This window comes from Rissa tridactyla, chromosome 5, assembly GCF_028500815.1.
Source record: "Rissa tridactyla isolate bRisTri1 chromosome 5, bRisTri1.patW.cur.20221130, whole genome shotgun sequence".
Classification (NCBI taxonomy): Eukaryota; Metazoa; Chordata; class Aves; order Charadriiformes; family Laridae; genus Rissa; species Rissa tridactyla.
In genome coordinates, this window is record NC_071470.1 from 12,297,649 (window position 1) to 12,319,481 (window position 21,833).

At 44.4% G+C, this 21,833-nt stretch overlaps 1 protein-coding gene across 1 annotated transcript in view; it reads left to right on the top strand.

Moving 5' to 3' along the window:
* Positions 1–21,833, top strand: part of SCFD2 (sec1 family domain containing 2) — a 208,187-nt gene that overhangs the window by 180,278 nt on the left and 6,076 nt on the right. Inside the window, exons 6-7 of the mRNA XM_054202188.1 lie at positions 12,689–12,834; positions 16,805–16,939. Coding sequence (XP_054058163.1) covers positions 12,689–12,834; positions 16,805–16,939 — 281 coding nt within the window. The remainder of the gene's footprint in view (positions 1–12,688; positions 12,835–16,804; positions 16,940–21,833) is intronic.

The following is a 21,833-nucleotide window of genomic DNA, read 5'->3' on the forward strand; positions in this document are numbered from 1 at the left end:
GAAAAATATAAACAACCACTTAAAACAAAGCTAAAGAGAGAAATTTGCTGAGACCTCTCCTGTTTTATTTCTGACTCCAAGTGTAATACTGGTTTTGCATATACTGGTTTTGCATATATATTTCCATGAGATTCATGAGGACCAAATGCCTCTGCAAAATACAGTTCTCCTAATCGTATCAGAGACATAGTGCTTATTCCGAATAACGTAATCACCCATGCTGAGGCCAAACTACCGTCTACCTTTTTATCTAGACACACAAAACATTCTAATATCACACTCTGGTAAGGTGACAGACAATACAGCTTGCTTTTATACCAGAATTAAATTGTTCACGATTCATAGCTTCAAAGATTGACTCGGGCATCCCAAGCCCACGTGTATAATGTTGTGCTTTACAGATAGACGTTTAGTCATACAAACGGTAGCAGTTTGTGTATTCTGCAGGGGAAGATCTGAAACGCAGTAACATCACATCAGGTCATTTGTTCAGTAGATCAATGCGGTGACTCACCAGAAGACAGGGTTGTGGGTGCTGTATGCGCAGCGCGCAATACAGTTGAGCAGGGACCACAAAGTGGATGCTGTGCATGGATTAAACCGCACGTGCTCCTTGCTGTGATCACCGCTGGTTGTGATGGAGGAGCTTGAGAGGGCTGTGTTTCAGCATAATTTCTCGTCTGCCTGCAGAATATGGGCATCTGTGCCCTATGTTCACCCCCTGCCTAGGTAGCATACATGTGACCAGCGGAGGGATGCACGCACGGCGTCTTCACCACCCATTCGCTACCCACGCTACCCATTTCCCTCCTCGGCGCTCAATGGGATGCTAAGCCTCTTGGACTGGGAGAGTGCAAGCTAGGCATTTGCATATGTTCTTTTAAAAGGAATTATTTGCCTGTAGTAAAAGTAGACCGCTCTGGCGAGACCCCACCTTGAGTACTGCGCGCAGCTCTGGAGCCCTCAGCACAAGAAGGACATGGACCTGTTGGAGCAGGTTCAGCGGAGGGCCACGAAGACGATCAGAGGGCTGGAGCACCTCTGCCATGGGGACAGGCTGAGGGAGTTGGGGTTGTTCAGCCTGGAGAAGAGAAGGCTCTGGGGAGACTTTATAGCGGCCTTCCAGTACCTAAAGGGGCTACAGGAGAGATGTGGAGGGACTCTTGATCAGGTAGTGTAGCAATTGGACGAGGGGTAACGGTTTTAAACTGAAAGAAGGGAGATTTAGATTAGATATCAGGAAGAAATTCTTTACTGTGAGGGTGTAAGACACTGGAACAGGTTGCCCAGGGAAGTTGTGGCTGCCCCATCCCTGGAGGTGTTCAAGGCCAGGCTGGATGGGGCTTTGAGCAGCCTGGTCTAGTGGGAGGTGTCCCTGCCCAGGGCAGGGGGTTGGAACTAGATGATTTTTAAGGTCCCTTCTAACCCGAATCATTCTGTGATTCTATGATTTCTTTTTCCTGGGATGCTAAAATAAGGTTGAAGGTATTCTGGCTGGATTTTGGTGGGACTTTGCACATGGTTAAGCACACCTGAATGCTTTCTGTAAGCAGGATTTCAGAACAGAGCGTGGTGCAGCTCAAGCAATATATTTTTCTTCTAAAATTGCAGTTAAGCTGCAAACTCTCATGTCACAGATTAACTTTAGCACTTCAGAGAGTTTATTGTCATACATTTTTTCTTCTGGCTTGGCACATGTTCTGGCAACAAACATTTTTTTGTTTCTCTTCCATTTGGGTAGTGTGCTGCTAGCTGAATAGTACCTAAAGTATATTAAAAAATAGCATGTTAGCTTTTCATGCTAGAATTTCAAATATGACAAGAACTGGAAATCTCTGATATTTTTGTTTATCTGATGGCTCCATTTCTTATTACCATGAACTTTGTAAACTTGTTACAGTGTATTTCTACCTACTGTTAACATCCAAACTGTCGCAGCAGTGTAGATTAATACAGGATTGGCATTTAGCTTTTAGATTTTGCATGCTATCTCCCCTGGAAAACAACCTTCTAGTCATTTGGCTAACCCTTAATCCTTTTATAGTTTCATTTTCATTTTAGAAGGTAAGCTATGCCATTTTTTAAGAGAAACAAAGAAATTATTCTGAGCATAGTTATGAATTTAAAGCAAAAGATACTTAAGGGATGTGCCATAATTCTGTTAATTCATGTAAGGAGGGGAAATTAATTTGCAATTATTATCTGTTATTAAGTAGAGCCCATTGAATGCCGCCTGAGTGCCCATTATCCTTGTCAGTTTTCAGACGGCTTTTCACCTGTTGTATGGCATACTGGGTGAAGAGGCCTTTTTGAATAGATACACATAGCCTAAAAATGTCATTATTTTTGTCTTCTTCTTAAAAATATTGTTTTGCTTCAGTAGCTGGTAAATACATTACAGCTATTAGTTTTAATTGTGATCTTTTGTTTCTATACGTTTATGTTATTGTATAAAGCTGCCTTCACCAGTTTAAGGAGAGCATGAGTTCTGGTTTGGCTCAGAACTTAAATTGGTAAAGAAAATGTCTCTTGGACATTTATTGATTGCCATCACTCTCAGATGCATCAGTTGAAACGGTTTTATATGTGTTTAAAAATTCTGTGTAGGACAGTTGTTTTCAGAAGGAAGCATTTTCCAGTTATGTCTGCAAGCCTGGCTTGGCAGTATGAGGAACACGCAATCAAATTGGGCTGTGAATGCGAAAAACATCAATCGTATTCATTTCCATTGTCCGAGCTAAAAAAAAAAAGATGAAAAAAATCAAACAAAAGTACTGAAAGACTTATTTCACTTTGTTGTTGTTTAAAAAGTTTTATTCCTTGTAATCAATGTAAAGACGAAAAGTTTTATAAAAATAAGGACATTTACAGATCTTGCCACGTTTTCCCGAGGCTCCTCTGTGAGGCCGGATGGGTAGAGCATCTAGACTCCCGTGGACTTCTCCGTGAGCTTCTTCCCTGTTCTGCTGCTTCATAGTGCAGGGACAAAACAGGCTTTTGTGGTCTTTCTTTATGAAGGGCTTTAAACACAGGAACACTTTAAACACAGGAATGTTGCTTAGGAACACTTTTCTTTGCATACAATTTCCCTCAGCCCCGGCAGCGTGAAGTGCTGCATTAACGGCATGGTCTGAGGCTGTGGCCTAAACAAAGGCTCCTCCAGCTCCAGGTGGTCTCTCGTGCCACAATGGCTTGCAGATGCTTGGAGAAAGAAAGGAAGAAACGGGGCTATTAGGTCCCGAGTAGGTACGTTAGAAAAGGCAGTGGCAAGGCCCCATCCATGTCCCGCCACGCTGGCTGTTGTGAAGGAGAACGGCCGTACCTTTTCACGCACACAGCGTGTCCTCTGTTGTGGTCCACGCTGGCCAAGGAGGCTTCACCGTGCTGGTGGTACCTGCTGCCTCACCCACTGCTAGCTGGACACGACCCTCATCCTCTTCCCCACGTATCATTTGTCCTTCACGTATGTGGTAGGGCTTGGAGCACCTTGCGAAGTAGGTGAGAGGCAGCAGATTCAAGGGTGAAACTTCATAGCGTCACTGGAAGGTGCTGGCTGATGCGCGAATAGCAAGAAAGTCCTCGATGGGAGCAAAAATCTGTCCCTGCCAAAGGGCAGCCACCAGTGTGAAGACAAAAGGAGGTTAGCTCAGAATTACTTCCAAAAGACTGAGGACATTTGATCACATAGGTCCTAGGGTGGTATGTACAGAAAGCGCTATATCGTTTAGTAAAACCTAGAGTTTTACTAAGTTCTTGGAAGAACATTATTGGGAGGCCTTATTAGACTTACAGGACATTTACCATAGCTTTATTAACATGTGTGGTTTTTTAATTAAGATATGAATTACTTAAGGGAGCAACTGAATGGTTCCCTAATGAATTTGTTACATTAATTTCCTTCAGAAAGCACATCTGAGCCTAACTTAAATTCCTCCTGCAATTAATTTATGTAATTTATTCTAGTAAGTGCTGTAGTTTTTCCTTGTAATTGTTCACTGAATTGACAGGTTTAATTTCATGTAACTTGAGAGCCTCCAGTACCGAGTTTGCAGTGCTTCATAAAAGTTGATATTACATGGTGAATTTTGGCAAGAAGAAGGCAATAAAATATTCCCGTAAAATAGAAACGTCCAAGTGACAGATATTGAGGCCAAAATTTTCAAAAAAAATAAAAACCAACAAAAAACCCACGACTCTCCAAAGGTAGGTCTTAAATCCACATTTAATCGTGTAGGTAAGCGGCCAGATTTTTACATGTGCAGCTTTAGAGATTGAGATCCAGCAAAGTACTTATCCACGCGGGCTATGCGTCCCTTGCACGCCAAAAAAGCAGTTTCCAGAAGAGGTTCACGGAATTTTCACGGAATCACAGAATTTTTCAGAGTTGGAAGGGACCTCTAGAGATCATCTAGTCTAACTCCCCTGCTAGAGCAGCACTGCCTAGAGCACATCGCTCAGGACTGCATCCAGGCGGGTCTTGAAAGTCTCCAGAGAAGGGGACTCCACAACCTCCCTGGGCAGCCTGTGCCAGTGCTCTGTCACCTTCACCGTAAAGAAGCTTTTTCTCATATTTGATCGGAACTTCCTATGTTCCAGCTTGTGCCCGTTACCCCTCATCCTGTTACTGGGAACCACTGAAAAGAGTCTGGCTCCATCCTCCTTAAACCCACCCTTTAGATACTTGTAAACATTAACAACGTCTCCCCTCAGCCTTCTCTTCTCCAGGCTAAAGAGTCCCAGCTCTCTCAGCCTTTCCTCTTAAGGGAGATGCTCCAATCCCTCAGTCATCTTTGTTGCCCTACGCTGGACTCTCTGCAGTAGCTCCCTGTCTCTCTTGAACTGGGGAGTCCAGAACTGGACGCAATATTCCAGTTGTGGCCTCACCAGTGCAGAGTAGAGGGGGAGAATGACCTCCCTTGACCTGCTGGCCACACTCAAAGGTTCAAAGGCTTGAGGCCAACAACAGGCTTTCTGAGCGCACCGCTGGCTCTTGCCATCCCTCTCTGGTGAGCTCCAGAGCTGGTGGGATGTGTCCCGGTATGATAAACGTCAGATCTGTGCTGAACTGCCCATGGAGACATACCTGTGCCATCCCTGGATGCTCAGCTCTGCTACAATTTGGACACTTATTTAAAAAGCTGAAGTGGTGATTTAGGATTCTAAATTTAATTACTCTTTTAAAAAGCATCCTTGGCTTTTCTCTCAAATGGGAGATGTTTGTCATGATGAAAATAAACTACAAATTGCACCTTTGCTGGTCGCAGTGCTCCCATCACAGACACCATGTCCGTACCACCACTTGTGCTGCGTGGTGCTGGTGACTGCCCCGGTGCGTCCCTGCACACCGCTGAGTTTTCATTCTCCGTGTGCCAGTCAGATCATAAATGACATTTATAGAAATACGGAGCTGACCTTCTCCGTTATGTGGCTTTTCAGATAACCCCTTTGACTTATTCTGAAGTTTCAGGCTTCAGCTGGAGCCCTACAGTGACCCTTGGGGTTCCAAGTAGGTTCAAATCAGATATCCCTAACAATCGAGGGAGAAGAACATTCTGCTCTGATTTTTAACATCATATACATTTTCCCTCCCTTTTCTAATGTTTTTCCCGTATGCTGCTATATTTTCTTTCCTCCTCGCCTCTGTTTATCTTTCTGCCTGCTAGCATTTGCAGTCTGTTACGCGATGCTGTGTGGACTGGCAGAAGGGATAGTCAAGCCTTGGGCTGGAAAATCCCGAGTTCCCGCTCTGCTTGTGATGCTGACCTCTTGTATGCCTGGGAGTTTCAGCTTTTTTGCCCCTGGTGCACAAAAAACTTGCCTCTCCCCGAGGATGGAGTGGTTTCTCAGCGGTGTGGGCTGAGGCTTGACTGGGGCGAGGGGCCATCGCGGGAAGTGGGGAGGGAGGAGGAAGGTGAGAAAGGGGTTGAATCGGGACAACGGCTTAGAAATCAGCCGTGGTTGCTGGTAGGGGATGGGGTAAGAGCGTCTCGAGCCTGTGGGTAGAGACAGGTTATCTCTGCACCTCTGTGCCTGCCCCTTCCTCAGCTGATGAGCTCCTGCCCCTCTGTGCCAGCAGCACCAGCACGCTGCTGTGCCAGGGCTTCAGCAAAACGGACATGTTTTTTTATATATTTTATATATTTATAATATTATATTTTTTTACTAAGTGCCTGTTTTCTTGGGATTTTAATTCACCTTTGAATTCCAAATCCCATTTCGAAAAATCCTGTCGCTTCTCCCATGTTTCTTTTCACCCTTCTTTTCCTCTAATCCAATCCATAGCACCCGAATCACTTGCTAATGTCACAAAAGCCAGCCCTGTTTCGAACTCAGCCCACTGTGGTGTTGACCTGGCCTTCAGCATTTGAAGGTTGCCCGGAGGCTTGCTCCTGGCTGGGGGCTGCCAGCAGCGCAGACAGAGCTGCCCCCGCCGGCGCCATGCACGCTCTGGATGCTATCTTCTCACCATCCCCAAAACTAAAATGGAGCCAATTCTGATTTTTCACCTTCTGCTGATGTTCCTATTGGGCAACGACAGATGTCTCTTATTCTGGCCCATCCATCCTTGTCCCACGTGTTGCACTCACCAGCTTCCCTTTTAGATGCAGCAGAGAGCATGATTTAATACAAATCAGGTTTAAGAATAAAGATTCAACTGCATGGCAGAATCCGTTGGTAAGAAAGGTGAGAAGAGAATCACACAAATTTCATCCGAGTTTTGGTTTTTACAAGTGGTTTTTTTCCCTTGCAAAACCCAGCCATGGTCTGTGTAACCATATGCATTCATACCTACTTTTTCATAGCAATCTTAATGCATGAATATATCAAAACTATTATAAAACATATGGCTTTGGGTATACATATACATGCTTTTAGATTTATCTGCTAGAAAAAGAAGGACCCCCGTTGCTATACTATCATCTGAAGTATAAAAATAGAAGATTTTCATTAAATATCATAGTGCTGTATTTTGAGTTCGGACCCTCAAGGCACCCTCTATCTCTGTTCTTTCTCTGCCTTTTGCTGACAAGCAAATTAACTCTGCATAGCTAGAAAATAGCTTGCATAATGCAATCCTGGTGCTGGGTTTTCTCTTCTTCAAAGTACCCGTTTTCTGGTTTAGCCCTTGCTTCAGCGTGTGCTTCTAAAATGGCTTGGCTACTCTGCCAGCTCCGTTCCAGGGTTTGCAGGGTTTATATCGGGGGGGTTTTCTGCAAATGGGCTATAGAGAGAGCCTAAGTTAATACCAATAAAACGGAGTAAAGTGTTAAACTTTCAGCTTTTTAAGTTTTTAACTTTGTCAGAACTGTAGCCTTTCAGCGATGTCTCAGAAGTATCAAAGACCATCACAAAGTATTAATATTTATCATATTGCTTTGGAGAAAGAACATGCCTTTTTGTAACGCCGGGACCACATACCGAAAGAGACAAAGCACAGTAAAAGATTTTCTGATACACAGGTCTGAAATTCTCATTTGTTGCATTCAGGGAGGAAATAATCACATGCCACTGTATAATTATAGATCGTGTGGGTTCACAGTGTCTGTGTCCTTTTCTTAAGGTATCTTTCTTCCGATTTCAGAAGTCAGTAGGAAAACCGGTCCAGTCTGGTTTCTGGGTCACCCCAGACAGTAGAAAAGAGCATCTCCATCTTCTCTTTTCAAGCTTCTTGTGAAAACGCATTGGTTCTGGTACTAATGGTTATGCAGGTGTGTAGCTTAAGAGGAGATGCGTTCTCTTTGACGAAAAAGTTAAAAAGTAGGTCAAAAATAAGGGCTGGTGGTCTCATCCTGTTAGGCACTGGATGCAGCTCCTGATGCTCTGACTCCCCTCAAATTCAGCACAAGTGGGTGGACGCAGAACAGAAGTAATATCGGTGCAGTCAGGCATGGCTTACTGCAGAAGCAGGTTGTGTTCTTCTTAGGATATCATCGAGATCTTGGATATGTGCTTTAAAATCTTTAGTCCCATGCTGGTTAATGGTGATTTTCTTTTTTCCACAACTGGGCTTCTTCAAGTGTGACAGGAAAGCAATATCCCCAAATTTAATTTAAATGCCTTTTCCCATGTATAATAGGACTTGGGATTCAAAGGAATTCATTCATCGTGCTCTCCTAATGCCACTTAACTTCCCGTGAAAAAAAACAGTAACAGGAAGAGCTGCTTTAATTAGCACATGAGCTGTGCAGCAGCTAATGTATTCCACCTCTTCATTGTTGTGAAAGGAGCAGATTTCTGGGTAGCTTGAAGCGGGCAGAGAAGAGGGATTGTGTTCTGCTCTCCATATGCGCATGGGAAGGTGTGAATAGGAGGTGATTTGTAGCCGCCTGCCATTTGTACAACACAAGCTTCTGTTGTTCTCCAGGATGGAGAGAAACCCGACTCCCCTCTTCAAACCTACTGCAGTGTGACAGGTAGGCAGCAGCCTTCGGAAAACATGAGATTTTTGTTATTAATCTCAACAATATGATAGCAAAGAAAACTTACTTTTTAATATACATTTTTAAAAAGAAGAACTGGATGTCAGGCTGGAATAAGAGAGCCATGACTTCCCCAGACCTGTGCTAATTCTTAATCAGAAGTCCCAAGGAAGCCACATGTTAGAGAAACCTTTGAAGGTGCAGCCCTTTTCTTCCATCTGGTCAGCCTTAAACTGGCACTGGACTGAAGCTTTGACTCCCAGTACCCCCCTGCTCCAAAGTGGGTCCAGCACCATGCCCTGCTGCGGAGACTGGAACCACATGTTCAGCCCCAGCTCCTCGAAATATGCCCTGGTTTGCGTGGTTGAACATGGAGGGCGATGAGCTGCTGGCATGCCAGGGCTCTTCATAGAATCATAGAATGGTTCGGGTTGGAAGGGACCTTAAAGATCATCTAGTTCTAACCCCTCTGCCATGGGCAGGGACACCTCCCACTAGACCAGGCTGCTCAAAGCCTCATCCAGCCTGGCCTTGAACACCTCCAGCGATGGGGCCTCCACAACTTCCCTGGGCAACCTCTTCCAGTGCCTCACCACCCTCAGAGTGAAAAGTTGTTTCCTGATATCTAATCTAAATCTACCCTCTTCCAGTTTGAAGACATTACCCCTCATCCTATCACTACATGCCCCTGTAAAAGGTAGAATCGTAGAATCATTCAGGTTGGAAAAGACCCTTGGGATCATCGAGTCCAACCATCAATCCCACTCTACAATGTTCTCCCCTACACCATATCCCCCAACACCACATCTAAACGACTCTTAAACACGTTCAGGGATGGTGACTCCACCACCTCCCTGGGCAGCCTATTCCAGTGTCTGACCACTCTTTCTGTCTGTGAAAAATTTTTTCCTACTGTCCAGTCTAAACCTACCCTGCTGCAGCCTGAACCCATTCCCTCTTGTTCTATTGCTAATTACCTGTGAGAAGAGACCAGCACCAGCCTCTCTACAGTGTCCTTTCAAGTAGTTGTAGAGAGTGATGAGGTCTCCCCTCAGCCTCCTCTTCCTCAAACTAAACAGTCCCAGCTCCTTCAATCGCTCCTCATAAGATTTATTCTCCAGGCCCTTCACCAGCTTCGTTGCCCTCCTCTGCACTCGCTCCAGCACCTCGATACCTCTCTCATATTGAGGTGCCCAAAAGTCCCTCTACAGCTTTCTTGCAGGCCCTCTTCAGGTACTGGGAGGGGTTATAAGGTCTCCCTGGAGCCTTCTCTTGTTTTGGTCCGGGTGACGATGATGAAGCCATGTGGCCTGTTAAACAGATGGTGGGAGTGGATGATTTCATCGTCCGAGTGTGTCAGCACGAGCTGCAAAGCAAAGCCCGAGCTCCAGGCAGCATTTCCCTGGCAATGAGTTTCAAGCGGAGAGTGATGTTACAGGGACTGCACTTCGCTGAGAAATTGCTCAAGAGATGATTGATTGACCCAGTAACAAAAAGCAAAGTGGGACGCACCAGGCCAGGCAAGTTGAGGAGCATCTCAGGGGCTTCCAGCCATGAAACCAGACCGTGCCCACTGGAAACTGCCCTGCAGTTACAGAGGTGAAGAGTGACAAGCTGGTTTGAAACTTCTTGGTCAAAAGGCTCTTGTTATAATAAAATGAGAAAGAAAGAGAAGTGATGCCAACAGGAGAAAGGAAACAAATATTTCTTTTGATGGGAAAAATAACTGTAGGGCCAAAACAAAAGGCTTTTAAATGGTCCAAGAAAATAAACAATTAAGAAAAAAAGAAGAGCGTGCAAAGCATAGCAAATTTGATGTGATTTTTACCTTGCCTGAACTTGCTCAACGCGGGGGACTTGCATTCACTAGCGAAAGGAAACATTCCAGAGGTGGCTTGGCCAAAAGCAATGGCTTTTGCTGATAGAGGATTAAAGAGAGGAAAAAGAAAATACAACTACTTACATTAGCTAGGAGCTGCTTATCTCTAATGTGGCTAAAACAGAGCAAGCTTGTCTCTTGGAGAGAGAAGAAAAATCTAGTAATAGAATAATGAGATACGGCTCTTCATTTTAATTTTCTTTTGCAAAATGCTTTATAAATGTTAACTATTAAATACGCACAGCCTCTGAGTTGGGAGCTAAGAGGGACTGTCCCATTTTCTCATTCCTGTGTTTTCCCATGGGCAGGGTAAAAGCACACTGACAATACAAGATCTCCTCTGAATATTTTGCCTGTGCTAATGATAAATACAAACCAGGATTTATCACCTCAAGACTTTATTTATCAACCTCATCTTTCCAGGAGGTGTTCAGTCTCATTTTTTTCAGCTGATGGACACTGTTCCCTTGCACGTAAACCAGCACGAGATCACTCACAGGAGCCATCTCTCAGATTCCAAGAGCACCAGTGGAGCAGGGTAATGACCTGCAGAGTGGGGTTTGTGTTCAGGGCTTTCACTGACAACACACCCGCTCCTCGGCTGAATGAAAAACTGAGCTTTGCCAATCAGAGCATGCAGATCTTGCACATACATAACAATAAAAACACTTCTGTAAGTTGTTTTGCACTCATTTTAAAAAAAAAATTAATAATTTCAAGAGCCCTGTCCAACAATATACGAGTGTCTGCCTTGGAATTATAACACAGGAGTTACTGAAGACGCGGTTCGTGTTCGCTTCGTTGCTTTGTGGGATATAATGGCATAAATCCTCGCCAGCTTGGTCCGGTGTAGCCCTGCAGAAGTACAGTCATTTTATTTGTTCCCCAGGGGAGCTCTGACTTGGAGCCTTTCAACAAATAAAACTCAGACGCATGAAAGCTCAGTGCCGAATCGCCATCTTGTAGGAATAATTTCAGACATCTGTAAGGGTGTGTGTGTATATATTATATACATCTTCTGCTGTACGGCATGCGAAGATGTGAAAGTGATCCAGATTAGCTGTTACAAATTCCCTGTAAATTTTGAAAGCACCACCTTTTTTTGTTGTTTTTTCAGTGCATAAGGACTCCATCCTCTGTCAGTTGTAGAGGAAATTCTGTTCAGAGTCCCATCCCGTCCCCCCCTCCCCCCCGACAAAATCCAGGCTCCTTCACAACAGGTTTTGGTGTCTGTTTTCAGTGCCAGGCTCCGCTGGTGCAGGGTGGTGGGACCTGCGGGGAGACCCCATCCTCTCAGCAGGGATTCTGCACAGACACAGAGGTTTGCTGGTGCAGGACCACTTGTGGGACCGGGGGTGGACAGTCAAACCACTACAGCAGCATCCCCTGGAGAAGACACTGGCGATGAGCAGGGGTGAGCGTGTGTCCGTGCGTGCGTGTGGCAAGAAGGGTTGTTTTGTGATAGATCTTCCACCATGGGGGTGAGGAGTCAAGCGAGAAGAGAGGCGGGCAGCGATGTCAAATTGTGTTGGCAGGGCCATACAAACACCAGGCGAGCCAGCTGGCTCTCACTTGGCTAATTCTCATCAGCGGGTCAGCTGAGAAAGCATTTTTTCAGCTCTTCTGTGCGATATAGGTCCTATGATGAGGGGGATGGAGCCAAAGCGAGAATTTCTCTTTGCCAAGGCACTGCCTGGCCACCTGGTGGGACCTTTTAGATCGCTCTCTAAATGGAGTTTGGCCTCGGTAGAAGACAAGCATTTATCTTCACAGAAGTGCTTTGGAAAAATACATTAAAAGTAATAACTTGTGCCACCTTGAGGGATAAGGACTTTTTTTGTGACAATACAGCTCTTCCCACTGTGTAGCTATCATTTCTGCTCTATTTAACATGGACTTTCCCCATTTTTCTTGTCGCAAAGGTAGGGAATGCATTTGGAGTCAGCAGGCTGCCAGCCGGGGCCCGGGTACGATGCCTGAGGAGCAGTTCCCCTCTTCATGGCTGTTTCGCCCTGAGGAGACCAGCAAACCATCTGGTTCCTTTCCGCCTGGGGGTCCTCCTCAGGGCCTGCTAGCATGGCATCTTCTGTTTGCCGTGGAGAGCAAAACATACCCTGCGCCGGTGAAATTGCTGTCTGATCTAGGTTACGAATGTGGTTAGAGATGTGCCGTTTACTTTGCTCGCTGTCTAGAATTTATGGGTTCTTGCTTAGCTACAGAGACCCATGCCACGCAGAGGACATGCTGTCTAGCCAGCCCCTGAGTTTCTGAAATACGACACAACGAAACTAATTTAAAATTTCCTCCCTGTTACCTTTTGCTACTGCTTATTATCAAAGCACCTGAAAGTTTTTCACTCACTCAGCTCCATGTTTCTTTATTTCTTTAGGCTGTGACTTGTCGCTGAACCTGACATCTCAGAACGCCACAGATGCAGTGGACGATATCTTTCGGTGCCTCAGGGATATTGCAAGAGCTCGAATGCACATGAAACAGTTTCATTCCATACATAATCCAGGCAGCAACACCCACCAGGCAAGTGGATCTTTCTTTTCCCTGTGTATGTTATTTTTCTAGCATGCTGTCAAAATTACAGCACTAATTTTGTCGACGTGCTAATCCTGTATGTTTTCTGCCCATGTGGAAGATATTTAAGCATGGATTTTATAATTGACCTAATCAGCAAGAACTTCCTCGAGTCCTTCATCCAAACTCAGGCATATCCATGTCAATGTCAACAAAGAATTGTCTGGGGAAGAAATTTGGGATTTGCTCTGCAGCACGGTGGTACGACATAAATGGCCGTGAAGGGCAGGGCGAGAACAAGATGGTTTTGGACTAAGACCTCTCATGGTATCCATACAGCACTATATCCATACAACTGTAATCCTGTGTATTTTCTCTCCCATCTCTATATGTGTGAGAGGCAGTCCCATTTGTAAATACGTGAAAAATGCAGCTTTTGTTTCTAAAATATGAACACATGAATGATGATATCTAAGTATCTAAAGGGCAGGTGTCAAGAGGATGGGGCCAGACTCTTCTCAGTGGTGCCCGGCGGCAGGACAAGGGGCAACAGGCACAAACTGGAACACAGGAAATTCCATCTCAAAATGAGGAAAAACTCCTTTACTTTGAGGGTGCCAGAGCACTGGAACAGACTGCCCAGAGAGGTGGTGGAGTCTCCTTCTCTGGAGACATTCCAAACCCACCTGGACGTGTTCCTGTCCAGCCTGCTCTGGGTGACCCTGCTCTGGCAGGGAGGTTGGACCAGATGATCTCCAGAGGTCCCTTCTAACCCTGACCATTCTGTGAGTCTGTGATATTCCTATAGCTCGTCAGGACTAATACACAGTGTTTTTCTCTCTTTCCGTCTCCCCCGAAGTGTTATAACTTTTTCAGTTAAAAATAGAGTTTTACAATGGAAAGCACATACAGTGATTTAGAGACAGACCATAAAACTTGGTTCTGGCCTTGAGCCAGAAAAAAATCCTTCCAAACTCCTAAGTATGCTGTAGACCAGCAGAGGGATGTAGTTCAAATTAAGCGTTGCTTTGTAAGAACAGGAATTGGGAGCGCTGCAAAAAGTCGCTGGAAAACTAAGGTGGAGAAAACCTGTTACTGAAGTTTCCTAGTATTTAGGACCAGTCTGGTGTTTCTCCAGTTTCTCCATTTCTCTGAAATGGAGAAAATTGTTAAATATTTAATACAGTTCAGTGGGGGGGCAGTCAGACGATAAGAAAATACCCTCTAAAAGTTTCCTGGAAGCGTAATTACCATTAGTGTGTCCTTTGGATGTAACCCAGGTTGTTCGCTTAGGGCTAAAGCACCAAGGGATGTGTTAACACCTTGCAGCCCCCTGATCTGGCCATGGGATGGATTTAGTTGCTTGAATAGGACCAACCCTCTGCTGAGGGCAGTTCAGCAGGTTTCGAGTAGCAGAAATAAGCAGGCAGTACAGGTTTTTTTCCATCATACATACAGCTCTCTGCAAATGGACCTGTCTTTTGACTGGCCCGTGTTAATCCATGGGTTGCATGCGATCACTTCAGCTCCTCTGAAGAAGTCGTGTCCTTCCCGTGGCCATACGCATTCCCGGCCCGATTTAGTGCTATGGGGATGGGTTTAGCCTTAGGTGCTTTTCCGCTTTATCTGTTAGGAGCTGGGAAGCCTACATGTCTTGTTAAGACTCAAAAAAAGGTTTCTATAGATAAGTAAGTGGAAATTGGGTAGCCTGTTAAAAGACTTTTTGTAGCATTGAAGTTTATGTGTCTTACATAAAACGATGAATGTTTTCATCAGGTTATCAAACCACTTTGTGTAGCAACCATGCAAAAGGAGAGTATTTTTTTTTTTGCCAGGTACTGTACCTACTTTTCTTTTCCTTTCATCTTGATCTGAAGTATATTCCTCCATCCCTCTCTCCCCCCCTCCTTCCATCCATCCATCCATCCATCCATCCATCCATCCCTCCATCCATCCCTCTCCTTTCCTCGTTTCCTTTCTTTCTCTCTCTCATTTTCTCCTTATAATCTTGTCTGAGTTATGTGCCATAGCCATCGAGGTTTTTAACAACTGTTTTAAAGACAATTTGTGCCCAACCAAAATTTAGAGTTGATACAAGTTTCATTATATGAGTTAGAAATCAACGCAGCTGTTGGGGCTTGTATCAAGTAAAAACTCCCTGAAAATTTAATAGATGAATTTCAAGTCATAAGAGATTTTGAAAATATTTGAAGCTAGCATAGCTAGACAAAAGGTGAGTGATCATAGTGTCTGCCTTTTAGTATCTGTGTAGCTGAACTGGATCATTTTGAAGGACCCTGAGTTTTGGTGGTGAAAATTCAGGCATGCAAAATCATAGCACATTTTTAACATCTTTTGAGTCCATAGTTTTGTCTGAAGTCAGATAATATTTTTCCTTTAATTTCGTGCAGTAAGCCTCTCTGTTTTACTGTGATTTGAACTCTGCTCCAAAAATATTTCATTCCTAATGTCTTTCTGTTCCTCATCTCTGAAGATATTAAACAGATTTTTATACATAGGACTTCATGCCTGCATGTGTATTTTCAAACAGTTGTTTATTGCATGACGAGATCTGACACAAATCTTGGCATGTTCTCCTGAAAGATCCTGCAGCTCATGTCTGCTGTAATTTGCTTTGTTGGCTCAATTAAAAATTATGCACGTGTTGTGAGAAGAACTAGATGAGTTGTATAAATCTTCGTTGACAGGATCGTATTCAAAAACTGTAAGTTTTGTTTCTCACTGTAAAGTGTTGCATGAAAAACATTTCTTTAATTACTCCAGAATATTTTCGTTTCAAGCCAAGCAGCTTGCTTTTTATTTTCCATCCATTTTTATGTTTATCTTGCATGATGTCTCTTGTAGATATCATCTTTACAAAATAAATGATGTTACACTTGATTCCCTTAAGAAATCTGGGGGATGATGTATACCTGGGCTAGTCCCAAAGCAAAAAAAAATGTGCTAATTTGAAAGCTTCTAATTTTCTAAGGCTGTTGCGCTTCCTGAAATGATTGTGGTTCCATTGCAGTTTGGGCAAAGTTGAAAGCAGCAAAGCAAAGCTCCGTCTGTAAACCAAGTAAAGTCGAATTTTCGTTAAATAGCGTCTTTCCACAACTCCCTAAAATTTTTATCTTGGAAACTTTTTCAGGATGGCAGAGTGGTTTAAGCCTTGGTAAGGGCATGTGGAAATTTCTAGGCTGCTCACTGATATTCAGCACAGGTTTGTGGACCCTGAAGAGGTTGCGGGGTGGGTCCTTTGGAAGCGGATCTTCCAGGATGCTCACATTTTGTGCTTTTACATGTTCCACTTTTCCTGATCCCTAAGTTCTCCAAGCATGATATTGGTGGGGTTGTTTGGCCTGTTTTTCTCAAGGTTTTCCACGGGTGGAAGCATTATGTAGAGTGCCCTGGCTGTAGAAGCCGAAGGACTAACAGGGACTCCTTAGGTCTGCTCTCCCAAGAGGGACAACCAGGCAGGTTGGCCCCTTCCCAGCCCTGCTGATATCCAGGCGTCAATGCTGACGTGACGCCTGTGGGAAGGCAGGAGTGTCTTCCTAAAATCCCTGTTTAAGTGTTTGTAAAATCATTGCAAAGGGAATGAGATCTTCTGGGTGCACGATGGGCAACAGGGTTTGTCATCCCTAGTGCTATCCCTTTCTGTACTACCTCCAAAAAGATTCCAGAGAAACTAGAAGCTCCCTTTCTTCCTTGCCTCCCTTTACTCACATAATACACGCAGGGCAGCGTAAATGTGTGGCCATCCTCCTGTCTTTTCAGGTTGATGCTGTGCTGGTGCACACCATTTGCAGTCAAGGTCACAAAGACCTCTGCAGCTTTGATAATTTTTTAACTCTCTGAATGGTTTCCTTTCTAGGATAATTATTTTTGTTACCTTTAATGGCAATAAAATGCTTAGAAGAGCGGTTGCGCCAAGTCTAAACAGCTTTACCCACAGTGCGTTGTTCTTTTTGTGCAGGCTTCTTACAAACCGCTGCTGAAACAGGTGGTGGAGGAGATCTGTAATCCTGACCGACCCGATCCTGTTGATATTGAGCACATGTCCTCGGGCCTCACCGATCTCCTTAAAACTGGATTCAGCATGTTCATGAAGGTAAACCAGGCCTCCCAAGCTCGTCTCTAAGATTTTCCTGAGGTCATAGCATCATGTGGCAGCAGCTGATTTTATGTATTTGGGTTGATATTGTTCAGCAGACCCTAAGGGGCGGTTTGGAGAGGTAAGTCCTTGCAGGGGGGCTGGGAATAGCCTGAGGCACCACACTGCAGGTACAGTGCAGATGGGCAGCACCTGCTGAAGAAAACAAGAGGAATGGAGCAGACTGGACACCTAAATAACTATGATATGTCTGGGAGGAGGCAATGTGGCTTTGCTAAAGGGAAGTCCTACCTCACATCGCTTTCGGAGCTCTTCAGAGACACCCAACAAGGAAATTAATAAGCGAGTGCCAGTTCATATAACCTACCTGGATTTCTAAAAGACATTCTGCAAGGCACCTCATCAAAGGATTTTAAGGAGTCCGAGCAGCCTTGAGATAGGAGAGAAGTAAGTATGAACAGTCAGGTCTCACAGGGGAGGAAGGTCTTCAGAGGAGCTCCATATTCAGTGCCTTTTCTATAACTTGGTAATGTTCAACTTGCAGTGGGGAGGAAGGAAGCGTATTAGTCAGAAATCGCCTGGTGGATGCCCTTAGCATGTTTTAAGACACTCTTTCTACAAGAGCTTACTCTGCTTTACAAATTAGCCTATACTAAGTGTTTGTTAAATGTCTACAGAGACGAAGTGTGGAGTAGCTACTGTGCTATACATTCAGCTCTGTCTTACTCCATGTCCTGAGTTCTCCCTTGAAGAGTATTCTGTGTATGAAGTATATTTTGGCAATATGTACCTGTAAGCACCTGCATCTCTGCTAGTAAGAAAAATATCCTACTGTAAGGAATATATCACAGATGAGCAAGTGAATCTTACGTTGGATGAATATTTCACAGGCATCATCACATGCCTCACAAATGTGTCTGTGCTTGCTCGTTTAGTCTGAAACCTGGCTTGTTGGCAAGTGCTTGGTTATTACACGAAGGAGTTTCTGACCAGCCTGTATCTCTCACACAAGAGGATCTTCTCCACTTACTGCACCATCAGCACTGTAATTATTTCATGAGCTTCCTCATATTTTTATTTCTTCCTCGATGCCTGAATATAAATGCCAACTCACATAAACACGCTTTAGTAAGTGATGGACTGAGACATGTTCATCCAGGACAGACTTTTAAAGATACTTCTAGTCCACAAGTTGTTTCTCTGGTGGACTTTGTTTTGAAGCTTAGAGAAGGTGAAGGGAAAAGGCCTCCTTGCTGCAGGGATTCCTCTTTTGACTGCTGCTCTAGAATACACGTGGTTTATGATGATCTGAGCTTGGTATCGTTGATACCACATGCCTTGCATGGGAGTCTAGCTCCTGGTGATCAGTGTGTTTTCCTTTTTCCAGTTATTCGGCTAAATTAAGTGGTTTCTGGTTGGTCACAAATAGCAGATGCATTGATGCCGGTGTCCTGATTGGCAGAGATAGCCCTCATGGGGCAGTAGAAGTTGTTTCTGCTGACTTTCCTCAGAGGAAAAGCCTGCGTTTTGTGATCTGCCGTGAGGACAAACCCGTCCTCCGACCCTTTCCTGCTTCAGTTTTGGAGTTCTATTGACCACTGTCACCCCGCTTTCCTATCTCCCCTCTCCCCCCGCTCCACACAGACACATGTGCCAGCAAAGAGCCCTCTGACCACCAGCATCCTGAGGAAATGCAGTGGTGGGCTCGGGGCTGGAGAGAAGGCTGGTATCCAGCTGGGATGCTCTGCTAGCTCAGGGAATCATTCCTCCGTCTTCCTGCAGACTCTTTTGCTCAGTGCAATGGGTTTGCTTTTTTCTTGCTTAGTCTTTCTAATCGCCCAGGATAACTGTCCCAATTTTTTTAATGCGTAGCATTTGGAACTGAAAGTGAATTTCATCTTGGGGATTTTTGCAAAATTCAGATTTCACAGTAAATGCGATTCAGAGGTCTCAGAAAAGTCCCAAAACAGCAAACTTTGGAAGGATCCCAGAAGGTCCATTTCAGTTCTTCTTCTGTATCACAGAAATGAGCTGTGTTTAGCTATGTGCAGCCAGTTCCTTCAAAAGAGAGAGCCTTGGGTGGTTGTATTATCAAACAAAAAAATCTTGGCAGAAACTTGCATTCTTAACACAGCCAAATATTTTGTACCCAAAGTATTGTCCTCCTTCAAAACACTTGTGCATAGCATAACAAAATTACAGATTCCAAGACCCTTTTCATCGCAATTTTAATTTAATTTAGAGTTTGCATGCCTAATAGTATTTTTAATATGCATTTCTGGAATTTGTGGTTTGAACTTTAGTCTTCTGAAAAATAATAAGTTTTATATAGGCACCATGTGTTTGGATCTAGGTTTATTTTGACTGAAGGAAATGATTTGTCAAGTCATTTTCTCTTTAGTATTGCCATGAAAGCTTGTGTTTTCTGATTAATGTTCTTATGCTGGGTGTCCTCTCAGTGGGTCCAATGTTATGCCTGCATGTTTATGATGTTTGTTGTCGCTAGGAAAGATATTAGGAAAGAGAGGCTTTATTCAATAGCAAGCTTCTGGAGTTCAAGCTCTTTGCATACGTCTTGGGCCATTCAGAAGCTTCATGAGATGGAGTGGAGCTGTTTGCTCTGGCGACAGGGTTAAGAAGAGCAAAGATCCATGAAAAGGAATAAAATGGTCATTCCTGTATTACCTTGAAGTACCGTAGCAGAGCATTTTGTCAACTTTTATCTTCACCACCTTTGTGAGTAGTTATTTTTGAACTTTGTGTCACTGCCTACAGCAGTTATGGCATGAAACATTCTAATATTTTTGTAAGTAATAGCTCTATCTGTTCTGCTTTGTAAGTAAATCCAGAGGAGGGCCACAAAGATGATCAGAGGGCTGGAGCACCTCTGCTATGAGGACAGGCTGAGAGAGTTGGCGTTGTTCAGCCTGGAGAAGAGAAGGCTCTGGGGAGACCTTATAGCCCCTTCCAGTACCTAAAGGGGGCCTATAGGAGAGATGGGGAGGGACTCTTGATCAGGGAGTGGAGTGATAGGATGAGGGGTAACGGTTTTAAACAGAAAAAAGGGAGATTTAGATTAGATATTAGGAAGAAATTCTTTACTGTGAGGGTGGTGAGACACTGGAACATGTTGCCCAGAGAAGCTGTGGCTGCCCCATCCCTGGAGGTGTTCAAGGCCAGGCTGGATGGGGCTTTGAGCAGCCTGGTCTCGTGGGAGGTGTCCCTGCCCGTGGCAGGGGGGTTGAAACTAGGTGATCTTTAAGGTCCCTTCCAACCCAAACCATTCTACGATTCTATGATTCTATGATATAAATACTTAGGTCTTACTTAAGCTCCTCATGGTGTTCGTAATAGGAATGGACTTTTTTTCATTTGATGTTGACACTGTGTCATATGCAGAGAGTAAGAAGTGAGTAGTCTGATATGGGAAGGTACGTAAAGAAAGAGCCTTTGTAAGCTCTGGTGTATCCATTTAATTAGTCTGTTGGTGTTAATGGAAAATTGCTCAATATCACACCAGTATTGCAGGACACCCTGCTGAGTTGTAGCATATATGCTATCTGTGCCAGTGAAGATGGCTGTCAAAGTGGGGGCAACGAAGAGAATAAACACCCAGCACGCAAATACCCAGCTCACCACTACATCGATCTACGTCTTTTTGTACTGGTTTCAAACTCCCAGGGAGCTGAAGAGCTCCCTGCCTGGGGAGCAGCGTCCAACAGGGAGCCCTGTGTCCTCAAAGGCCAGCTAGCCTGGAGAGAAGATTGCCATCCCCCCATGCTTACCTCAAAGGGAAGGGTCTCATCTGAAGGTTACCAGTCAGAAAGCCTGATGGAGCTGCAGGATGAAAAACTGCCCAAAGACTAAATACAGGACAGCCACAACGAGGAAGAGAAGAAGAGCCCTTCCCTCAGGAGCTGGAGCCGCAGGGATCAAAGAGCTGCCATGGTGGTGAAAGCACAGGAACCGCGCTCCACCAAACACGGGTTGATGACCGCTTTCGTTCTGTCAAGTGAATGCTGTCGAAAACCTACGCTTGTGGAAGGAGAGGGGGCGGAGAGTCTAAAAAGGAGCAAACGAAACTGTTCTCACTGTCACTTTTCGGAGCCAAACATTTGGAGTGTTTCGTACTGGAAGGTGGTGTGACAAGAGCAATGGCACGGGCTCCATTGACATCGCTCCCAGGGACTGGAGCAAAGCGTTGTCGGGGGCGCGTGGTTTAACAAGAGAGAAAGAGTTTTCTGGGAAACGGCAGAGTAATCAAACTTCTAGAAGTGGTTAAGAGGAAACTGATGTAAAGCATCACCTTCACGTTTAAAATTAAAACGCGGTTTTATAAAGTCTTAACTGGGGTGGAATGTTTATGCCGTTTTAATGATAATTGGGGAAAAATGAAACAAGTATTTTGTTTGAGCTAAAGTTTCTCTATATTAGTTACAACCCAGACATAGAAGTATTGAAAACTCTGAAGTGAAACAAGCTAGAAACTGATTTTGTACTATAATGAACTTGATTTATTTTCATTGGATGAATTGTAAAGGATTATTTGCTGGACTGGTGAAAACACATTACTTATGATTCTTTCCATGGCTGACCTCAGGCAGGGATTCTAGCATGTTTAGGCTGGACTCCTTCCTTCTACTGGGTAGTAATTTACCCCTCATTCCTTAAAGCCCCATGTGTACGTGTGTCCAAACCATGCACCCACCCAAATATTCTCCTCCCACTCTGGGAAAGGGAGGAAAGAAATGAAGAAGGAAAGGAGGAGAAGCCCTCAGACATCACGAGAAACTCCTCTAGGAGTTCCCTGGAAACAGTTTATTAGTTTTAACTGGGCGTCATCCCCATTGATTTCCCTCTCAGCTGCTACGGAAACCAGCATTCCATGGAT